Source organism: Passer montanus, unplaced genomic scaffold (assembly GCF_014805655.1).
Source record: "Passer montanus isolate IOZ18808 unplaced genomic scaffold, ASM1480565v1 scaffold12, whole genome shotgun sequence".
Classification (NCBI taxonomy): domain Eukaryota; kingdom Metazoa; phylum Chordata; class Aves; order Passeriformes; family Passeridae; genus Passer; species Passer montanus.
The window spans coordinates 8,742,004-8,759,740 of NW_024358722.1; the positions used below are offsets into that span (position 1 = coordinate 8,742,004).

The following is a 17,737-nucleotide window of genomic DNA, read 5'->3' on the forward strand; positions in this document are numbered from 1 at the left end:
CTGATTTTGACTGTATATTCTTAGTATTGAAGACTAAATAACTAATGGACTTATCTACATGTCAACCATTTAAAAATAGTATCAATAAAACAGGTCAGAAATTAGATAGTTGTGTAATGTTACCTTAAGCTAAATTGTAAAACAACTCCCATTGCAAAATGAAATGCAGAATACTCCCCTATACTATTAGACTAGCTTAGCTCAAGCAACTAATTTTTATTTGCAGGGTACTCATGTAAGTCATTACATGCATTACAAGTCTATTTATCAGAATGCACCTGTGTCACACAGCACCTTGAAGTAAGTATAAATTATAAATGTTTTGTATGGCCAAACTGACGTTACAGACTATCACGTGCTCAGAAATATCACCCAATGGCTTTTTTAGATACTAATTTAATGCCAGTTCTTTACTAGCACTCTGCCTGCTCATATTTCATTTTCAAAATTGTAATTCACAGCCAAATTTAAAAACACAATTTTAAGTCTCTTACAAGGGGATCCAGCAGAATCATAATTTAAACCACTGGTTTGAAAATCAAATCTTAGCTTCACTTTTTTTTTGTGTAGAATTTTAAGCGCCATTAGTCACTGCATACTGTTGCTGTGTAAAGACAAGCTACTGGATAGTTCTAATCATCTATCACAACAAATCTTTCTCCTGAAGCAATTAAGAATTTGACATTAGAATTAATTCCTTTAGAAATACTGCTTAGGAGTTTGCCTATATTCCCTTTTGTACCAAGCATGTGAGGACACCCATCACTTAGAATTATGTGGTACAATCCACAGCCTGGTTGTTACAGAGATCCAGGATCTGACTTTGGAAAATAAACATGTGGTCAGTGCTCAGTTTTACTGAAAGAATCTGAGAGTGACCATCCTTTAACAAGGCTGGTTGAGTTCTTGGTCAGAAAAGCAATTTACACAGCATTTAAACTAATCATACACTGTGGTATATGCCGGAATATAACCCTATTTCTGGAAAAAACACACAACTTACCCTTCAGAGTTACAATTGTGAATTTTAGCATATTCCTCAAAATCGCATGTTTAGTCTGTGGCCTACCAAAGGAACTCTGTTTGTACTAGCAGGAGTTGCACTTTTCACGAAATGTTGGAAATGGAATACATATTTAACATATGTAGACCAACCAGTAGTTGCTCCAAACAAACTAAATTTGAGGAGCGGAAGCAAGTTCAGATGCAAAGGTGGTGTTACTCCAGCTAAGCTACAATGAGCTGAGGGCACAAGTGACAGACAAACAACACCTCAAAGAGGAGATGCTGCCACTGGTTTTATGCAAAGGATACAAACACTACCCATCTTCAAAGAACAAAAAAACCCACAAAGTATCTTGCTCAGAATATATTAATTTTACAAATTTTGTATTTAGAATCAACATTTAGAGCTGGAACTATATGCAAACATTACTTGGGGAAAAAAACCAGCCTTTATTTTTGCAATTGCTATCACCTTTCTAAGCATATAGGGTGAGGCTGTATATTCTTCTATGCAGTCAAATGGGTACAGAACTTTGAGGAAAAGAAGGTGGAGAAGGGGAACAGTAGGCCAGGAACAGCTGTTAACACTGTACCTAAGCAGAAGATAATTTTAGACAGCTGTTTGGAGAAAATACATACCTTATGTAAACAAGTGTCCACTACCCAATTGCACACTGTTTCCAGGTCATCTGATACTTCAAGTCTAGACTTTACATATTCACAGAGCTCTTCATTGCTCATTACATCCCAGATGCCATCACAAGCCAGGATGATAAATTCATCTTCTTCTGCCCTTAAAATTTCACACACCTCAGGCTCTGGAGAAACAAGTTGTTCTGTAGGGCCTTTACCATCAACACATTTGTAGTCATAGTCCCCCAGAGCTCGAGAAACTGCCAATGAACCATTAACACGCTGAATCATTACACTGCCTCCTGCATTCTGGATTCGCTCTTTCTCCCTCGGATTGCAAGGTTTGTGATCCTGTGTTGAAAAACAGACTTGTCCATTCCTATAGAGAACAGCACGTGAATCACCACAGTTGATAAAGTATACATGCTCAGGTGAAATCATAACTCCCACTGCTGTTGAGCCACTTCTGTCCATGCCATTTCTGAGGTCTGCGAAATTGCGCATATACTCATCAATTTTCAAAAAGCCAGTTCTGATTCCACTCTTGACATTTTCCACTGAAGGTTCAAGAGCAGATCCAGGTTTTTCTGTCGCCCTAAAGTCTTCATTGTTAGTGATGTGTTCTAATAAGTGCGTGGAGCAGTAATTTGCAACACGAGATCCTGCGTGACCATCATAGACAGCAAAAAAGGACCAGTCCTCTAAGCCATGGGGAATACCTACAACAGCTGTGTGAGCATCTTCCATTTCCACTCTCCATCCCTGCATACTGCTGAGGCCGTAACGCAAGCCATTCCCTGCACCATGAGCATTATGTTTTTCAGTTTTTGGTTTATCCAAAAATGCACCCATGTTTATGCAATATTGAATCTGGAAAACAGAGAGAAGAAGTCTTATTTATAAAACCACCATTCCATATCAGCTTTGTTGTTAGCTTCCTGTGTTTCTTCTTTATAAAACAAGTGATAAAGCATGCACACATGCAAAAGCCAACAACTATATTGAGGAAAAAAAGAATTAATACATGACATGAATGAAGTGTGAATTTACAAACCTGTATGCATTTTATTTTTTTGGGCTGCTGGCTTTTTTGAAGAGCTACTTCATGAAAATTCAATCTCCATACGAAGGTAGAGTAGTTCACATACCTTTGCAGCCCTGCTGATTTTGTCATCCTCTGCAGAGACAAATTTATGATGGAAAAACAACAACTATATCACTCCTACTTTCTTTCCAGTTTTACTGTGGCATGAAGAAGATCAATTAATGTTCATAAATCAGAATGGATTGGTCTCCCTTGATCTGCATGTACCATGTTACTTCTGTATTCTTGTAAGGCATGGCAAAAGTGACCACAGGGGAACACAGACCATCCACCAAAAGAACCAAGGCAGTAATTCCCACTTAAATGCAAGAAAACCTCTCAGAAGAATTTTTTAACAAATTAACAACATAAAACAACATTTCAATATTTACCATAGAATCATAGAATGGTTTGGACTGGAAAAAACTTTAAAGATTATATTCTTCCAACTCCTCTCACCATGGGCAGGGACATCTTCCACTAGACCAGACTGCACAAGGCTGCCTCCAACCTGGTGTTGAACACTTCCAGGGATGGGGCATCCACAGCTTTTCTGGGCAGTATCTTCCAATGTCTCCCCCTCACAGTAAAGTATTTCTTTCTTATCTCAAATCCAAACCTGCCCTCTTACAGTTTGAAGCCATTCCCCTTGTCCCATCACTACCCTTGGCCAACAGTCCCTCTCCAGCCTCCTTGTATGTTATCTTTAGGTACTTAAAGGCCTCTACAAGATCTCCCCAGGCTCCTCCAGACTGAACAACCTCAACTCTCAGCCATCCCTGAAAGACTTTCATGTGCTTACATGGGATTTCAAGTTCAGAATTTATTCCAATAAATTTAAATTAATAAATTTTATAAATTACAAAATGTATTCAATTACAAGAGATAGGAGCTAAGGGAAGTAAATAATCTGCAGAAAGTTAGAAGTTCTTCAGTATTTGGAGACTATCTCCAGAATGCAAGCTCACAGGTAAAATGTGAATAATCTATGCTGAAGCTTTGGAAGACTTCTCATTTCCTCTCCTGTACTAGACTCCAGTGTCCTACACAGACCTGAAAAACTACCTTGCCCTTTACAAAGTTAGTAGAGAATACTTTCTTTAATCCATAGATCTCAGAAACTCAGGTATCACAACTTCAGACCATGCTAGAAGTCATCATCCTATAAAATCCTTAGATGTGAAAATTACAGCAAATTTCATTCAAAAACAATTGGCAAGAATTCTGCCACAACTGATCCTGAGCAGTCTCTCGTCTCTGACACAGTAGTACCCTGCAGAATCTACAGAGTCATGATAACCTAATTCTAGTTTAACAATTTGTTGCTGGTCAGGAAGAGACTGACTACTCCTTACCTCTGCAATTCCCCTCACCTAAACACACAAGAAGTATAGAGAGGACTACACAGTGATCAACCCAACTCCACGCTACCTCTGATACAATGATGTCCATGCAGTGCTGAAGATCCCAGCTTGCTCAGCAGTTTTTTGTGACACTGTGAAGTGATGGAAAGGACACACAAAGTGTGTCCATCACTGAGAAAAGTAGTCAAAACCTTGCACAACCCCTTCTCTCAAAACATTTGATTTTGCTTTGAAAACAAACAAAATTAATCTGTGTCAGAGGGTAAGCAAGACAGCGCAACATACCACTACAAAACAGAGCTCTCAGCAACCAGCGTTCTCAGTTAAGAGCTGAACAAGTTCCACATAGTTTAATAGTGCAACTAATATCAGTAAAGGAGACTTGTGAAAGGATTCTGGTATCTCACAATCACTTATGCACGTATTACACAATATAAAACTACTTTAAAAGCACACAAAACATTCTTACCAGTAAAACTGTCATACAGGACTGAAATGCTGCCAAAATGACAGATACCCTCCAATAGGTATCTGTCCTTCATACCTTCTATGAAATTCCTTTAATTGTGTTAACTATGTCCTTACATTCTTAAAATGAAAAATGTGGAAGAAATCATGTGACTGAGTGAGGAAAAAGATCAAAACCTATGAAACTGCAAAGGCCTTTGAGTTCAGTATTGTGCTGTGTTTTATATCCATAAAATAAAACACACTTAAAAATAAAAAAACACCAAAGGCATATGTCATATATGAGTTTTACTTGCTTCATAGTAGGTTCACTTTTTTATAACAAACTGGAAAATAAGAAAACCACACTACTCAAGATTATGTTCTTAATAGTCTAAATATCCCATTTAATATTGCAAATAAAGGATGCAGAAATTGATTTGCTATCAGTAAGTCTGGGAATCAGCTTGAGTTGTTTGCCTCCTAGGCTTTCATCACACATCTCCTGGAGGAACATAGCATTACCTTGTCTATCCCTCCCATGACAGTGCTGGAAGACAGCTTGGCCTTTCCTCCTCCACATGGAAGAAACTCCTATCTCCCCCTCCTCACACATCACAGGCTCTGTCCCTTCAGTAACAGAGTGTTTCTCCATGTCTGTGCCTTTCTTGTACTGGAAGGTGAGCAGTCCACACTGCATTCGTGATGCAGTCTCACGAGCTCCTAACAGAGGAAAACCATCACTTCTCCCAGAATAGCGGGAACACCTTTTCTAACAGGTGCCAAACCTTCCCCCCTTCAGACACGCTGCTCTCTGACGTTCAACACATTTGTCCTGGTTCTCCATCAGGACTCACCCCTGGGCTCTCTTTGGCAAAGCTCATTCCTCAACACTCACCAGCTGGGCTGTACAGAGGGACAAGGTGACTTTATTCCAGGTACTTGGTTATACCTCCTGTGACAACATCAGAACACTGGTCCAGCCTACCCTGCTAAGGCCTGCCCTTGGGCTAACCAACCACTCACTCGTACCACATATTTTAAGCATGTTTATCCTTCCACCATTCAAGTTTTTAACTAAGACTTCAGCGTACTTTCTCTTAGCCAAACCAGCTCAACATTTCTTGAGGGAGTTAAGGCATTAAGCCCCAAACATCTTTGTAGAGAAAGATTTAGTCTCAAGATAAAACACAGTCAGCAGAAGAACAGATGAGGCACCCACCTGCAAACCAGTAATTCAGTCATGGCTTTAATCAGCATAAAATCAAAAGTTCAGTACCCTTCAGTTTTGAGATTTATTTTCCAATTATCTCATTTTTGTATGAAATTTAATTGAATAACAGATTGGTCTGAGAAAACATTAATTTCCTTGTGGTGAAAAGATTTACCCCATCTAAAATTATTAGATGAAACTTTCAAAATCAGGAAGACCATGTCTACTGCAATGACCAAAATTTTCTTGGAAATGAAGAAGGCCTTAGTTCTTGCCCATGCTCCACAGACCATTTTTTAAAACACCATATATTACTCAGATCAAAAATGAAACCCTAGGATGCTCTTCTCCTTGTAGTCTTTCCAACCCTGGAAGAGGTCAGAAAAAAAGAAAACAATAATAATCCAATTTTTAAAAAACCTATTGCCTGGCAGGACCAATAATCACTAAGGTTCAAAGGCTTTTGGAATGCTTTTACAGAGGAGAAATTACTTTATAGGAAGAAATTACTCTGCCCCTCTGTGGTGATGAAAAAGTTGAACCTGAGCAATACACTACCAAAGCAGAGGCTACAACTATCTCTCTAGTGTACATTGTTCATCTCTAGTCTTACATCAACAGCTCAAGAGAGTTCAGGGTAACAAGTCTCCAACAAAAGCTGACATCCCAGAGCAAAAATCTAACCAAAGGCTTACTTCTCTGAAGTTCCAACCTGTATTTTTCTCTAATGTTTTCTACCAGAGTGAAATCCTATGTGAGGGTCCTTATCTCATATACAGGCAACAATTCAGACTCAGGAAACCAAAGACATGTAGCCTTTTGAGGTATAGAGGAACGAAGGCAAAAGTCACATCCTCTGACACGCAAGAAGAATTCATGATCAATATTTTCTCTGCCCCAGCTACACAGTGAAGAAGACTCTTTGGTATTAGATCAACCATATAGGAAAAGAGCGTTAAAATTAAATTTGCACAACCTTGTGTTTGCATTTAAAAGACAAAAACCCAAGTGCTCATTTTCTCTAAAGATCTACTTAAAAATTAACAAATAACTCTTGCTCAGGTATAGATATTCATTATTTTGTACTATATGATAAATAGGCAGCTATTTTAAGTGAAAAGCATACTCCTTTCAAATCAGATATATATTTAACAGGCAGAAATATTTACTTGATTACTGTCATAAAGGCCAGTGCTGTCCTGACTTGAGCTGGGATAGAGGTAATTGTCTTCCTAGTAGCTGGTTCAGACTTGTGGTTTGGATACGGTATGAGAATAACGTTGATAACACACTGAGGTTTTTAGCTGTTGCTAAGCACTGTTAGCTATACTAAGTCAAGGACTTGACAGCTCTCATACCCTGCCAGGAGGTGGGAGGGGCACAAGAAGTCGTGAGGGACACAGCCAGGACAGCTGGCCCAAACTAGCCAAAGGGATATTCCATACTGTATGACATCATGCTTAATATATAAACTGGGAGGAAAGCTGGCCAGGGCTACCACTTGGGAACTGGCTGGGCATTGGTCAGCGAGTGACGAGCAACTGCACTGTGCCTCATTTCTTTTTAATTCTTTCATTATTATAATTTTCTTCCTTTTCTGTCCCTTTAAACTGTCTTTATCACAACCCACAAGTTTTCTCACTTTTATTCTTCTGATTCTCTCCTCCATCTGACTGGATCAGGGTAGTGAGTGAGCAGCTGTGTGGCACACAGTTGCTGGATGGGGTTAAACCATGACAGACATTTCTGGTGCCCAACACAGGGCACAAAGGGTTGAGATAACGACAAATCTGACTATCAGAAGAAATTTCTTACAAGTACTCATTATATTAGTCACTGGTAACGGTGGTGTATTTGCTCTCCAAGATGGTGTGGTGTCCTTGTTCATAAAGTCACATTATAAAATACTTGTACATATTACCCCCTGGCTGTTTGTCACCCATGGGAACCAGGCTAAGGTTATGTTGTTGTACTCTGTAACTCTCATAACATGACAGAACTGCCGCTCGTGAAACTGATCTGCTATTTGTACTCAGCACTGCCCACATCTCCATACTTTGGGAGCCATCTATAGGAAACTATAATAATTACAACTTTTACCTCTTCTCAGAGACCCAATCCATGAGGGAGACTGATATCTATCTCCCTTCCTCTTCCCTTTCTCCTCTAGGCCAATGAAAACAGCACTTGGGAATTTTTAATATCCTTGGGATGTTCAAACCAGCACTCCTATTGCTGTGTCTTCTGATTGTGTTCAAGGTCTTGTTTTACGATCAACAATTATTTCAGAATGCCACCCACAGGGATCTGCCCTGAGGCTGGATAGTGATAAGTGGCAGGGTGTGGGGGATAGTTTGGGCAAGTGCCTAGGACAGTGGGCACCTCCAGTGCTTTGCAACTTCAGCCCTGAACAAGTGCAAAATCTGGAAAGACTAGCTAAATATTGGGAGAAATTATGCTGCCAGCCAGGAAATCCCAGAGAGGCAAAACCCACGGCAACATGCTGCAGCCTGGCCCAGGCCTACTGAGCCATGCTCAGGACTGTCCAGTACCCTTGAGGGAAAAAAAGGCCTCTGGATGTGATGGGAAAATGATGGGCACAGGGACTACTCCAACCCCAGTGACAGGCACTGTGGTTGAACCAAAGCACCAACTTGTGCCTCTATCAGCCCCAGCTACACATAAGCAGAGAGATATGCAAAGGTGAGCTCATTTAGTGAGGGATGAAGCTTTAATGAGGAGAGGTGGGAGAAGAGGCAGAACAAATATAGTTAAAAGATATACAAAAGATATAGTTAATCATCTGATCCCTATCCTTGAGTGAGCTGTGACATATGCAAAAAGATTGCAACAATCATCCAGGCAAGGGCATCACCTGGTTGCTCCAATGCTGGAATAACAGGCCCAGCAACGTGGAATTAGAGGATCCAAACAGCTGGCACCCCATTCTACAGAGGGCATTAACCAAGGAACTCGAAAGGGGCACAAGCCCTCAGCCTCTGAAAGTGACTCCAGGTGTGAAGGAAAGGTATTCCTTCAAGGAACAGGTTATGCCACCCAGGCAAGTGGACTGTCATGGATAGAGGCATCCAGTACCTGAGGCAATTAGCCGTGCTAGAGGAGATTTATGATGATGTGGATTTATGATGATGTGGATGGTAACAACAAGCAGTTACCCAAAAACCCAGATGAAGACAAGTGTACATGACCCATGTGGTAGAATATCAACCATTGTCATACACCAACTCATTGGCAATAATGATCTGGAAAGATTGAGAGGGACAAATAGCGGACAAAATTGGCCAACTCCCATAATACAAACAAAATGCCTCTTCCTCACTACAGGCCTGTATCTTGGCTGTGAACAACAATACATCCTATTCCCCACTTGTATGGACCAGTGTCCCAACTATGAGAAGTAAGCATAAACATCACAGGCCACCCTGTATGACCTCAGAGAGGACATGAGGAAGTGGGATGGAAAAATCTACCTTGACCCTACAAGCATGAGTAGGAAAAGAGCAAAGAAAATCACAAGAGAGTCTTATTGCAGGACACTGCTGCTCCAGTCTCTAGTGAGCAGTTCCCCAGACAGAGTGGAGGGGCTACTCTTACTCCTGATCTTCAAGGGATTCTGATTCACATCTACAAGAAGTGAATAAATAGTGAACACACAGAATCACACCAAATCACTGGGTTGGAAGAGACCCAAGATCATTGAGCTTAACCCAGACCTAACACCTCAACTAGACCATGGCACCGAGTGCCACATCCAGTCTTTTTTTAAACACATCCAGGGATGATGATTCTACCACCTCCCCGGGCAGACACTCCAGAACTTGATCACCCTTTCTGTAAAAAACTTTTCCCTAATATCCAACCTGTATTTCACTTGATGCAGCTTAAGGCTGTGTCCTCTCATTCTGAGTTGCTGCCTGGTGAAAGAGACCAACCCCCACCTGACTACAATACCCTTCAGGAAGTTGTAGAGTGATACTGTCACCTCTGAGTCTCCTTTTCTCCAGGCTAAACATCCCCAGCTCCCTCAGTCGTTCCTCACAGGGCTCGTATTCCAAGCCCCTCACCAGCCTTGTTGCCCTCTTCTGGACATGCTCAAGTGTCTCAACGTTCATCCCAAACTGAGGGGCCCAGAACTGAATACTGCAGCCAGGACTAGAGGGACCCTGCCTCCAGCCAGGTGGAGGAAAGAAACAGCTGGATTTGGTGGACTGTGTGGATTGGACACCTTGCACAGCAGACCCACAGAGTCAAAGGTTCTAGCAAACACTGCTGCACAGGGGCAGGCACTATTTGTGTTTCTGGAGTGGCAGGGCAATCCCAACAGCTAACTCTGTTGAAGGCAAATGTGAGCCTGACTGGGAATGAGTGGCAAAAGCACTCCACTGTGACTGGGCCTGAGACTCCAGTGCATCCTTTGCCTATACTGCCTCATGAGGGGGTGCTTCCAAGCACTCAAAAAGGTACTGCTAAGCCTTGGGTACAGCTGCCTTGGAGAGAGTAGAAATTAAACAGCTGCCTACCTTGCCCCATCTCCTGCAGGATGCTTCTGGTGTGGGTCAAAGAACAACAGGTGCCATCACAATGGTCCACTGGCCGCAGAATCACACCAACCGAGACATCCTGACACCATCCATAAGTTGATTTGTCATATGGAGAGCCAAGGAGTGATCAGCAGGAATCACTCACTCTCTAACAGTCCCATATAGCCAGTGCAGACTAACAGCACACTGTCATAGCCTGAACAAAGCCATGCCACCTCCAAGTCCAGCCAGACCTGCTGGAACTTCAATACGAACTGGAGTCAGAGGCAGCCAAGCAATATGCCACAATTGATACTGCTAGTGCAGTTTGCTCAAGCCTGGAGCGCAGGCCCATCCAGTACACCTGGAATCGACTATTCCAGGGGTGGAAGCACAGACCTACTATTAGCCATGGACTGATAAAAAAAGTACTGAAACAAAGCAAAGCTCTAGAACACTTAAAACACTGATGGCAATATTGTGTGAGGCAATACAACAACAGAAGTTTTTGAGAGAGGGAAAAGTAGTTCAAATCCTTCTGACAATTGGTTTTGCCACAGAATAAAGAAAGGTAAAGAATCTGAACAGGAGATCCAGCGACCATCCACAGGATTGCATTTGCTCAAGGAACTGGGTGCACTTGCTGGGTAACACAGAAGGATGGGGAAGTCCGATGTGTACCTCAAGGGGATTTGATTCTGGGGAAAAACAGAACAGCAAATGATTTGAATATTGTCTGCTATACAATACTGTAGATCATCACTTCCATGGTTGTTAAATGCCATATCAAGGGTATTGTAATAGCATTACCCAGCTTAATGAAGAATGGAATTTTGATGATGGAACCAGACACGCATAGCAGTGATGGAACCAGCGCTGGCTTCAGCAAAACAATCCAATGCTACACACATGCTCTCCTGCCCTGAAGGACTAGTACAACATACAAAGCCAAAAGTCATGGACCAAACCTCAACAAACATTTTGAAAGGATGGCCCATGTAGTATGGGAACGGTATCTCTGTTTATATATCAAAATACAGGAAAGGTGATAGTGATTACTTGGGTGTATTGGAAAGTGAAGCACCTTGGTAGGATGCAAATGGATATAGCCCTGCTTTCAGGTGGGACAGAGTTATTTAACTGTCTTCCTCATAGCTGGTATAGAGTTGTGGTTTGGATACAGTATGAGAATAAAGTTGATAGCAACAACTAAAAATATCAGTGTGTTATGCAGTGTTTATACTAAGTCAAGGACTCTCTTGCTTCTCGTGTCCTGCCAACGGAGAAGGCCAGAGAGGCACAAGTAGCTGGAAGGAGACGTAGCCATGACAGCTGGCCCAAACTGGCCAGAGATACTCCAAAATCTATGACATCACTCTCAATGTATAAACTGGGGAGAAAACTGGCCAGTGGCTACTGCTTACATTGGTTGGCAAGTGGTAAAAGCAAGTGAGTGCATTGTGAATCACTCGTTTTGCATATTTTACTTCTTTTTCTTCCTTCCCTGTCCCATTAAAAAGCCTGTGTCTCAACCCATGACTTTTCTGATTTTTATGATTCTCTTTCCCATGCCACTGGGGAGGGAGGAGGTGACATGAACAAGAAGCTGTGCAGTGCTTAGTTGCTGGCTAGGGTTAAACCATGACAGCAACAAACACATAATTACATTACAGAAGTCTAAAAGCCATAACCAAAGTTTTTATAGATACTATAAAATAATTTTCACATCACATGTCAGTTTCATAAAAAACATCAGAACTAAACTAATACCACTTTGATGGCTAACAGTCCCACAGGCAATACTATATCTTTTCATAATATGAGAATGGTCCAACATAAATCTTTTGGGCTTAGGTCATGAAAGTGTACTGTAAAATATCTCTTCCTCAGAAGGATGCACTCAACTAGGCTAGTCATTTCTAATAAGTCAGGGCTGCGGAAAAGAAACAGTGCCAGAGTTTCCTGTTACAAGGCACATGTGCTCCACTATAAAAAAAGAATGACATTTCAAAAGAAAAAATGCTGCACTGGATATTAAAGATGTAAATGACAAATAAATAATCATAAGTATCCATGACAAACAATTTCAAAACTTATGGAAAGCGCAGGAAGAAATAACTTCTCTGGTTTAAGTAAAAAAAAAAATTAAAAATCAAAGTTTAATCTTCGTAGAAAGCTCCTCTGCATCCATCCTGTAGTCTCTCTCTAGTGTATGTGCACATATAGACTTTACACAGTACATCTGTCTACACACACTGCAAATAGTTTTCATTTTGATCCCAGAAAACTTGGTCTCACTTCTTACTCACTGACCTTAAAAACACTGGCACTACATCCATTTACATTAGGCCAATAGTTACTGGAGACTGGCTGTAACAGTTACTCTAACTATGTAGGCACAAATACTGGCAGAGTCAAAGAAATTATTGCAACCTAAAAATAAAATCTAAATATTTTATTTTCACTCAAAAATGAATGACACAGAAGAACAGTTATTACCATTCTGAGGTTTTATTTGGAGGATTTGGGTTTGGTTTTAGGTAATCTGTGGCCATGGGTGTTGGCTTTAGGAAGGATGTCACCTGACCAAAGATATTGGCCTACTCTAACTATGTAGGCACAAATACCGGCAGAGTCAAACAAATTATTGCAACCTAAGAATAAAACCTAAATATTTTATTTTCACTCAAAAAATGAACAACATAGAAGAACAGTTATTACCATTTTGAGGTTTTATTTGGAGGATTTGGGTTTGGTTTTAGGTAATCTGTGGCCATGGGTGTTGGCTTTAGGAAGGATGTCACCTGACCAAAGATATTGGCAGAAAGAAAATAAGTATCAACATAAAATACCAATACAGAGTTCCCACCAAAACTTTTCCTGCCAGGATGTTGTGAAAGAAGCCAAAGAGACTTCTAAACCAGGAATTAAAAAAAATGTTGCAAGCCATTGCTACTACTAGGTAGCATACTTGCCTAGGAGCTACAGCTGTAATTTTTAAATTCATTTCAGCACAACATTGTTACAATAGTTGGGGAAAAGAACAAATAACAAAGATAAACAAAACACAACATTTCCCCCCACCACACTACTTTTAAACCAGCAAGTTACAAAGGAGATTAAGATTTCAGAAAGAACTTCAGCTATTTCAAATTGGTCTGGAGGTACAAAACAATCACAGGCATAATTTAATGCTGTATATTTACACCTATTTTCAATGCCAGTAGCAGTACCTGAAAACATGAATGCTTCTGCTCTGCCTCAGCTGCTCGCCACCACATTGTGCCAGCTATTTCTTTTCTTTCAGAACTGCTGGCTGAGAGGTTTTTGCCCTTACTCTTTGAACTGTTTCAGTGAAGAAGTGCAAAGTTAGCTTTAGTATTATGAAAAACTTTGTGACTTTGACTGCAGTGGGTTTGGAAGCCAGCAGCTTAGACAGCAGATCCAAGGGGGCTATAACCTTCAACACAAAAGTCAAAGTAATGGAAAGGAGCACCAGGAGCTAGGCTAAAGGCTAAAACCTTTTTAGCTATGTTAACAAGAGAAAAACATACCTGTGGTCCTTTCAGAGATGAATTTTATAGTTTGTTTTCTGCACTTTACTAAAAATATGGATGATGCTACTTAACTACAGATTTTCCAGCTCAGCCTGTGTGGCAACCATCTGTCACCCATGGGCAAATAGCATACTTTATGCTGAGGCTTCTTATTTTTCTGGAATGCATCTCAACAGCTACAAGGTTAGAAATCATACCTCAGATATTCAAGATGAACTTCACAGAAACCTTGAGAGCAGACTCTGCATCCAGCTTTCCAATTACTGTACTTAGTACAAGGTCATCAGTGCCCAGGTTGACATATTTTTTAGTCACAGAACCTTTACCACGCAGGTTCCTTCTTATTCAAGTTGCCGAAGTCAACTTCACACAGATCTGTGCCCAAATGAAAACTTAAAAAACACATGCAGTGCTTTTCTTAGCTACACAGAATTCTGTGTTTGCCAGTGTGACTTCTGAATATCAGCAGCCCTTAGATCAGATTAGCACCACAGCTAGGGACTTAACTGAAGAAGTATACAGTGCCATTCTCAGTAAGAAAGTGACTGTTCTTCTCAATGTCTTAATGTCACTCATCTTAGGTTTTCAGGTAACATATTCACCTTTTCTTTACCAAGACTTCCTCCAAACACTTCAAAGACCGGGAAATTCAATCCTGTTACCTGCAAATAGTTTATCTGAGGTACAGAGAAAGTAATACATAACAATAGGCAAATACCCAGGCTGATTCAGCAAACACAAGAAGGCTGGGCCCAGACAGGGCAAAGCAGACTACTGCTGCCAGCACCTGCCCCAGGACAGGATGGAAGCTAAAGTCTTCAGAAGTAAAGATAGCTCAGCCTAAATCAGCATTCATGTTCTTGTACCATTTTCTTGGACTAGAAATTTGGTGCACTGGCACTTCAGTGAAATAGGCCTATCTGCTTAATTCAGGTATTACCTGGCCAGGCTTATCCTTGAAATCACATTTTGTCCTTCACCCAAACCCTGCAACTCAGTGTGTCTTTATTATAGCATGTGGAAGTCTGCACTGTACTGCTGCCTATCCCTACTGACCATCCTATGACAAGACCCATGATATTTGGTGAAATTCCTTGGTCGTACCTGCTCATATTTCCTGTAGCCATTTAGCACGTTCTCATTTCTTTACTGGGCTGTTCAAAACAGATGCACAGGTGGTACTTGGATACTACAAAGCTTTAACTTAGCATAAAAGTGATCTTTCACATATAAAGTTTTTGACTATTTCTATGCAGAACTGCTGGTTTGGTTCTCTAAATTCAATAAAGGACCAAGAATTTAGAGTTAAATTGAATTTGCTCCTTTTAACCACCAATCTAACAAACAACAGTCAGGTTTTTACTATAGAAACAGCACCTCAGATTTTGAAGACAAAGAACTAAAATTTATCCACTACACTACTGATATTAAAACTGAAGAATTTTACTTGTGTAAATGTGTCATTAGCATGACACATTATGTCACTGGGAGTGAGCTCTCCCCTGCTCTTAATTTAGGCATTTAAGACAACTTTTCTTACCTTTTGCAAAGTCTGTTTGTAAAAAGTTTCAGACACACTTTTGTGAGAGCAGGGCAGCAATGAATCACTTACTCATATAATCTGTGAATTATTCCTCAACAGGTCTGAAACACCAGAATAAGTGTTCTGCAGCAGGTCTGCAAAACTACAGTAAGGCAATGCACCTTTATTTACATAATTGAGGGCTGGTTTCTTGATTCACACAAAAATCTGAGGAAGCCAGACACAAGGGTTGGGCTGGACGAGTGCTAAAGGTCCATTCAAATAAAGTGTGACTTGCACAGTATAAAAGGTTGTGCCTTTTTTCAACATGTTACATCACTGCTAAATAAGTACAAGCATTTAACCAGCACAGCACTAACAAAAACGGTCAAAACAAACCACACTGGAACCCTTCTTTCATTTCAGCAGCAGAAAAACCAACAACACCTTCTTGGCACAAACCTGTAGCTGATTTACAACCCACCCATTACTGAACTTCAGAGTAAGACAGATAGGACTGCTTCAGAGCAACAGTCCATACTCCTGCCTGCCACTACTGAAAAGAGGCAAGCAACTCTTCCTGTCAAAGACACTAAAATGTGTAATCAAGACTCAAAAAACTTCATTTGATCACAATTCTGAAGACAGACGCATGCAATAAACCCATTTTAAAGACAGTCTTCAAAACAAATAATCCCAGTTTAAGAACAGAACTAAACCTTTCAGAAACACCCAAAATATGCAATCTTTATCACAGGTATTTGTGGTGATATGGGATTTTTTTCCATTACTATGGTTTTACAGCACTATATTTATCCTTTTTTTTTCAAAAGGATTCAAATAACATTAACTCTTAGTTCCCTATACACAAGTTCAGAAGAAGGTGACAGAGTGTGACAAGAGTTCTCAGTCATCATCAGATAAAGTTAATGACAGAAAACCAGCAGCCAAAACATTTTCATTGACCTGGAAAAAGACATCAACCTTTACCCTTGAAAAGGTGGTTCAAAAACTGAAGCTACAGGGAACCTGGTAAGAGAAATGTAGACGTTTCTGCAACTGATTAAAACAGGTAATTTAAGCAGCACCATTGCTGTTAGTGCATTTAAGGAAATACAGACCTTGTAGGGAAAAAAGCCACATGCAGACAGTAAACTGATCTCAACACATAGTGGGCAAAACACTTCATGACTTTTACTGACACTGTACAGTTTTAGGTGTGAGAACATAATTTCTCCAAAATCTTGTCAGCAGACATTTTATGCAGTGAAAAATTACATATCCCTGTCCCCCACTTATTAACAGTTCTTTGTATTGTAACAGAAAGAAGCTTGAAATTATATTTCCTCCCTATTAAAAAATAACAGTAAGCAAAATTTAAATATCTTTAAAGAAGAAAAAACATCATTTTACCCAATCTGTTCAGAAATTTCCATTAAATTCATGGTCATTTACAAACTGCAAATTAAAAACAGAGTCAAAGGAATCACGTATTCCCATAAATTTCCAAGTGGCAAATTCGTTCTTACCTGTAATTTTAACCTTGTCAAGGTGCTAGTTCAGTGCTGAAAGAATTAGTTTACATTCCTGCTGCCAAGAAGCATGTAACAGAATGACTTGCAAAACCTTGAGATAACAGTACAGGACACAACATCTGCTTTATTTTGGTATTTCCTAGAAAGAAACAAAGGAAGTAGTTAGCTACTCCAGATGGCATACAACAGATTTGGACATTAATTTTTTCATGAATGCAACTTTTTCCTAAAAAGAAGGGTTTGAACTAAAGCTGTGCCTGGATCCGCAAAGACCTTTCAGTAAACTCTCTAAACACCATATTCAAGATTTATGCTAACAAAGAATCAGATTAATATTTTTCTCTATTTTCCTCACCAACACTGACAAGCACTTAAAAAGTCATCAGCCTATTACCTGCCATTCAAGTCCCTAAATTCAGTAACAGAAGGAATAGCTTTTGCACGCCTGCTAGCATCACTGTGCTGCCTTAATTTTATTCACCTACTCAGATGACACGGTACACTCCTTGAGTGTTTGACAAGACTTAAACCCACCATGTGTAATTTGTGAGCTCTTTATTCTGCTTCCTTAGATGTAAAAATGTACAAGAGTTTAAAACAAAAGCAATAAGCTTCAACTGCAAAAGTATTTCAGATCCTCTGTAATACAAATCATTACATTTCTTTTAAAATAGTTTCTATAAAATTAACTAGAAATTCACCTTAAAATGTACAAGTAGTGAATGACCAACAATTCAGATATGTGGATCAGCAACAGCATCTAACCATTGTTTTGAACAGGATGCAAACACCCAAAATCCTTCTTGAATCAGGGACTACATATTCAATTTTATAAA

At 40.1% G+C, this 17,737-nt stretch overlaps 1 protein-coding gene across 2 annotated transcripts in view; it reads right to left on the reverse strand.

Annotated features, from left to right (window-relative positions):
- The window catches only part of PPM1B (protein phosphatase, Mg2+/Mn2+ dependent 1B), a 36,085-nt gene extending 19,045 nt beyond the window's left edge, over positions 1-17,040 (reverse strand). For both annotated transcript variants that reach the window (XM_039697681.1, XM_039697680.1), the window contains exons 1-2: positions 16,896-17,040; positions 1,645-2,508 (exon numbers count right to left, since the gene is read on the reverse strand). In XM_039697681.1, coding sequence (XP_039553615.1) covers positions 1,645-2,490 — 846 coding nt within the window. In that variant the 5' untranslated portion in view covers positions 2,491-2,508; positions 16,896-17,040. The remainder of the gene's footprint in view (positions 1-1,644; positions 2,509-16,895) is intronic.
- Between the last annotated feature and the right edge of the window lie 697 nt (positions 17,041-17,737).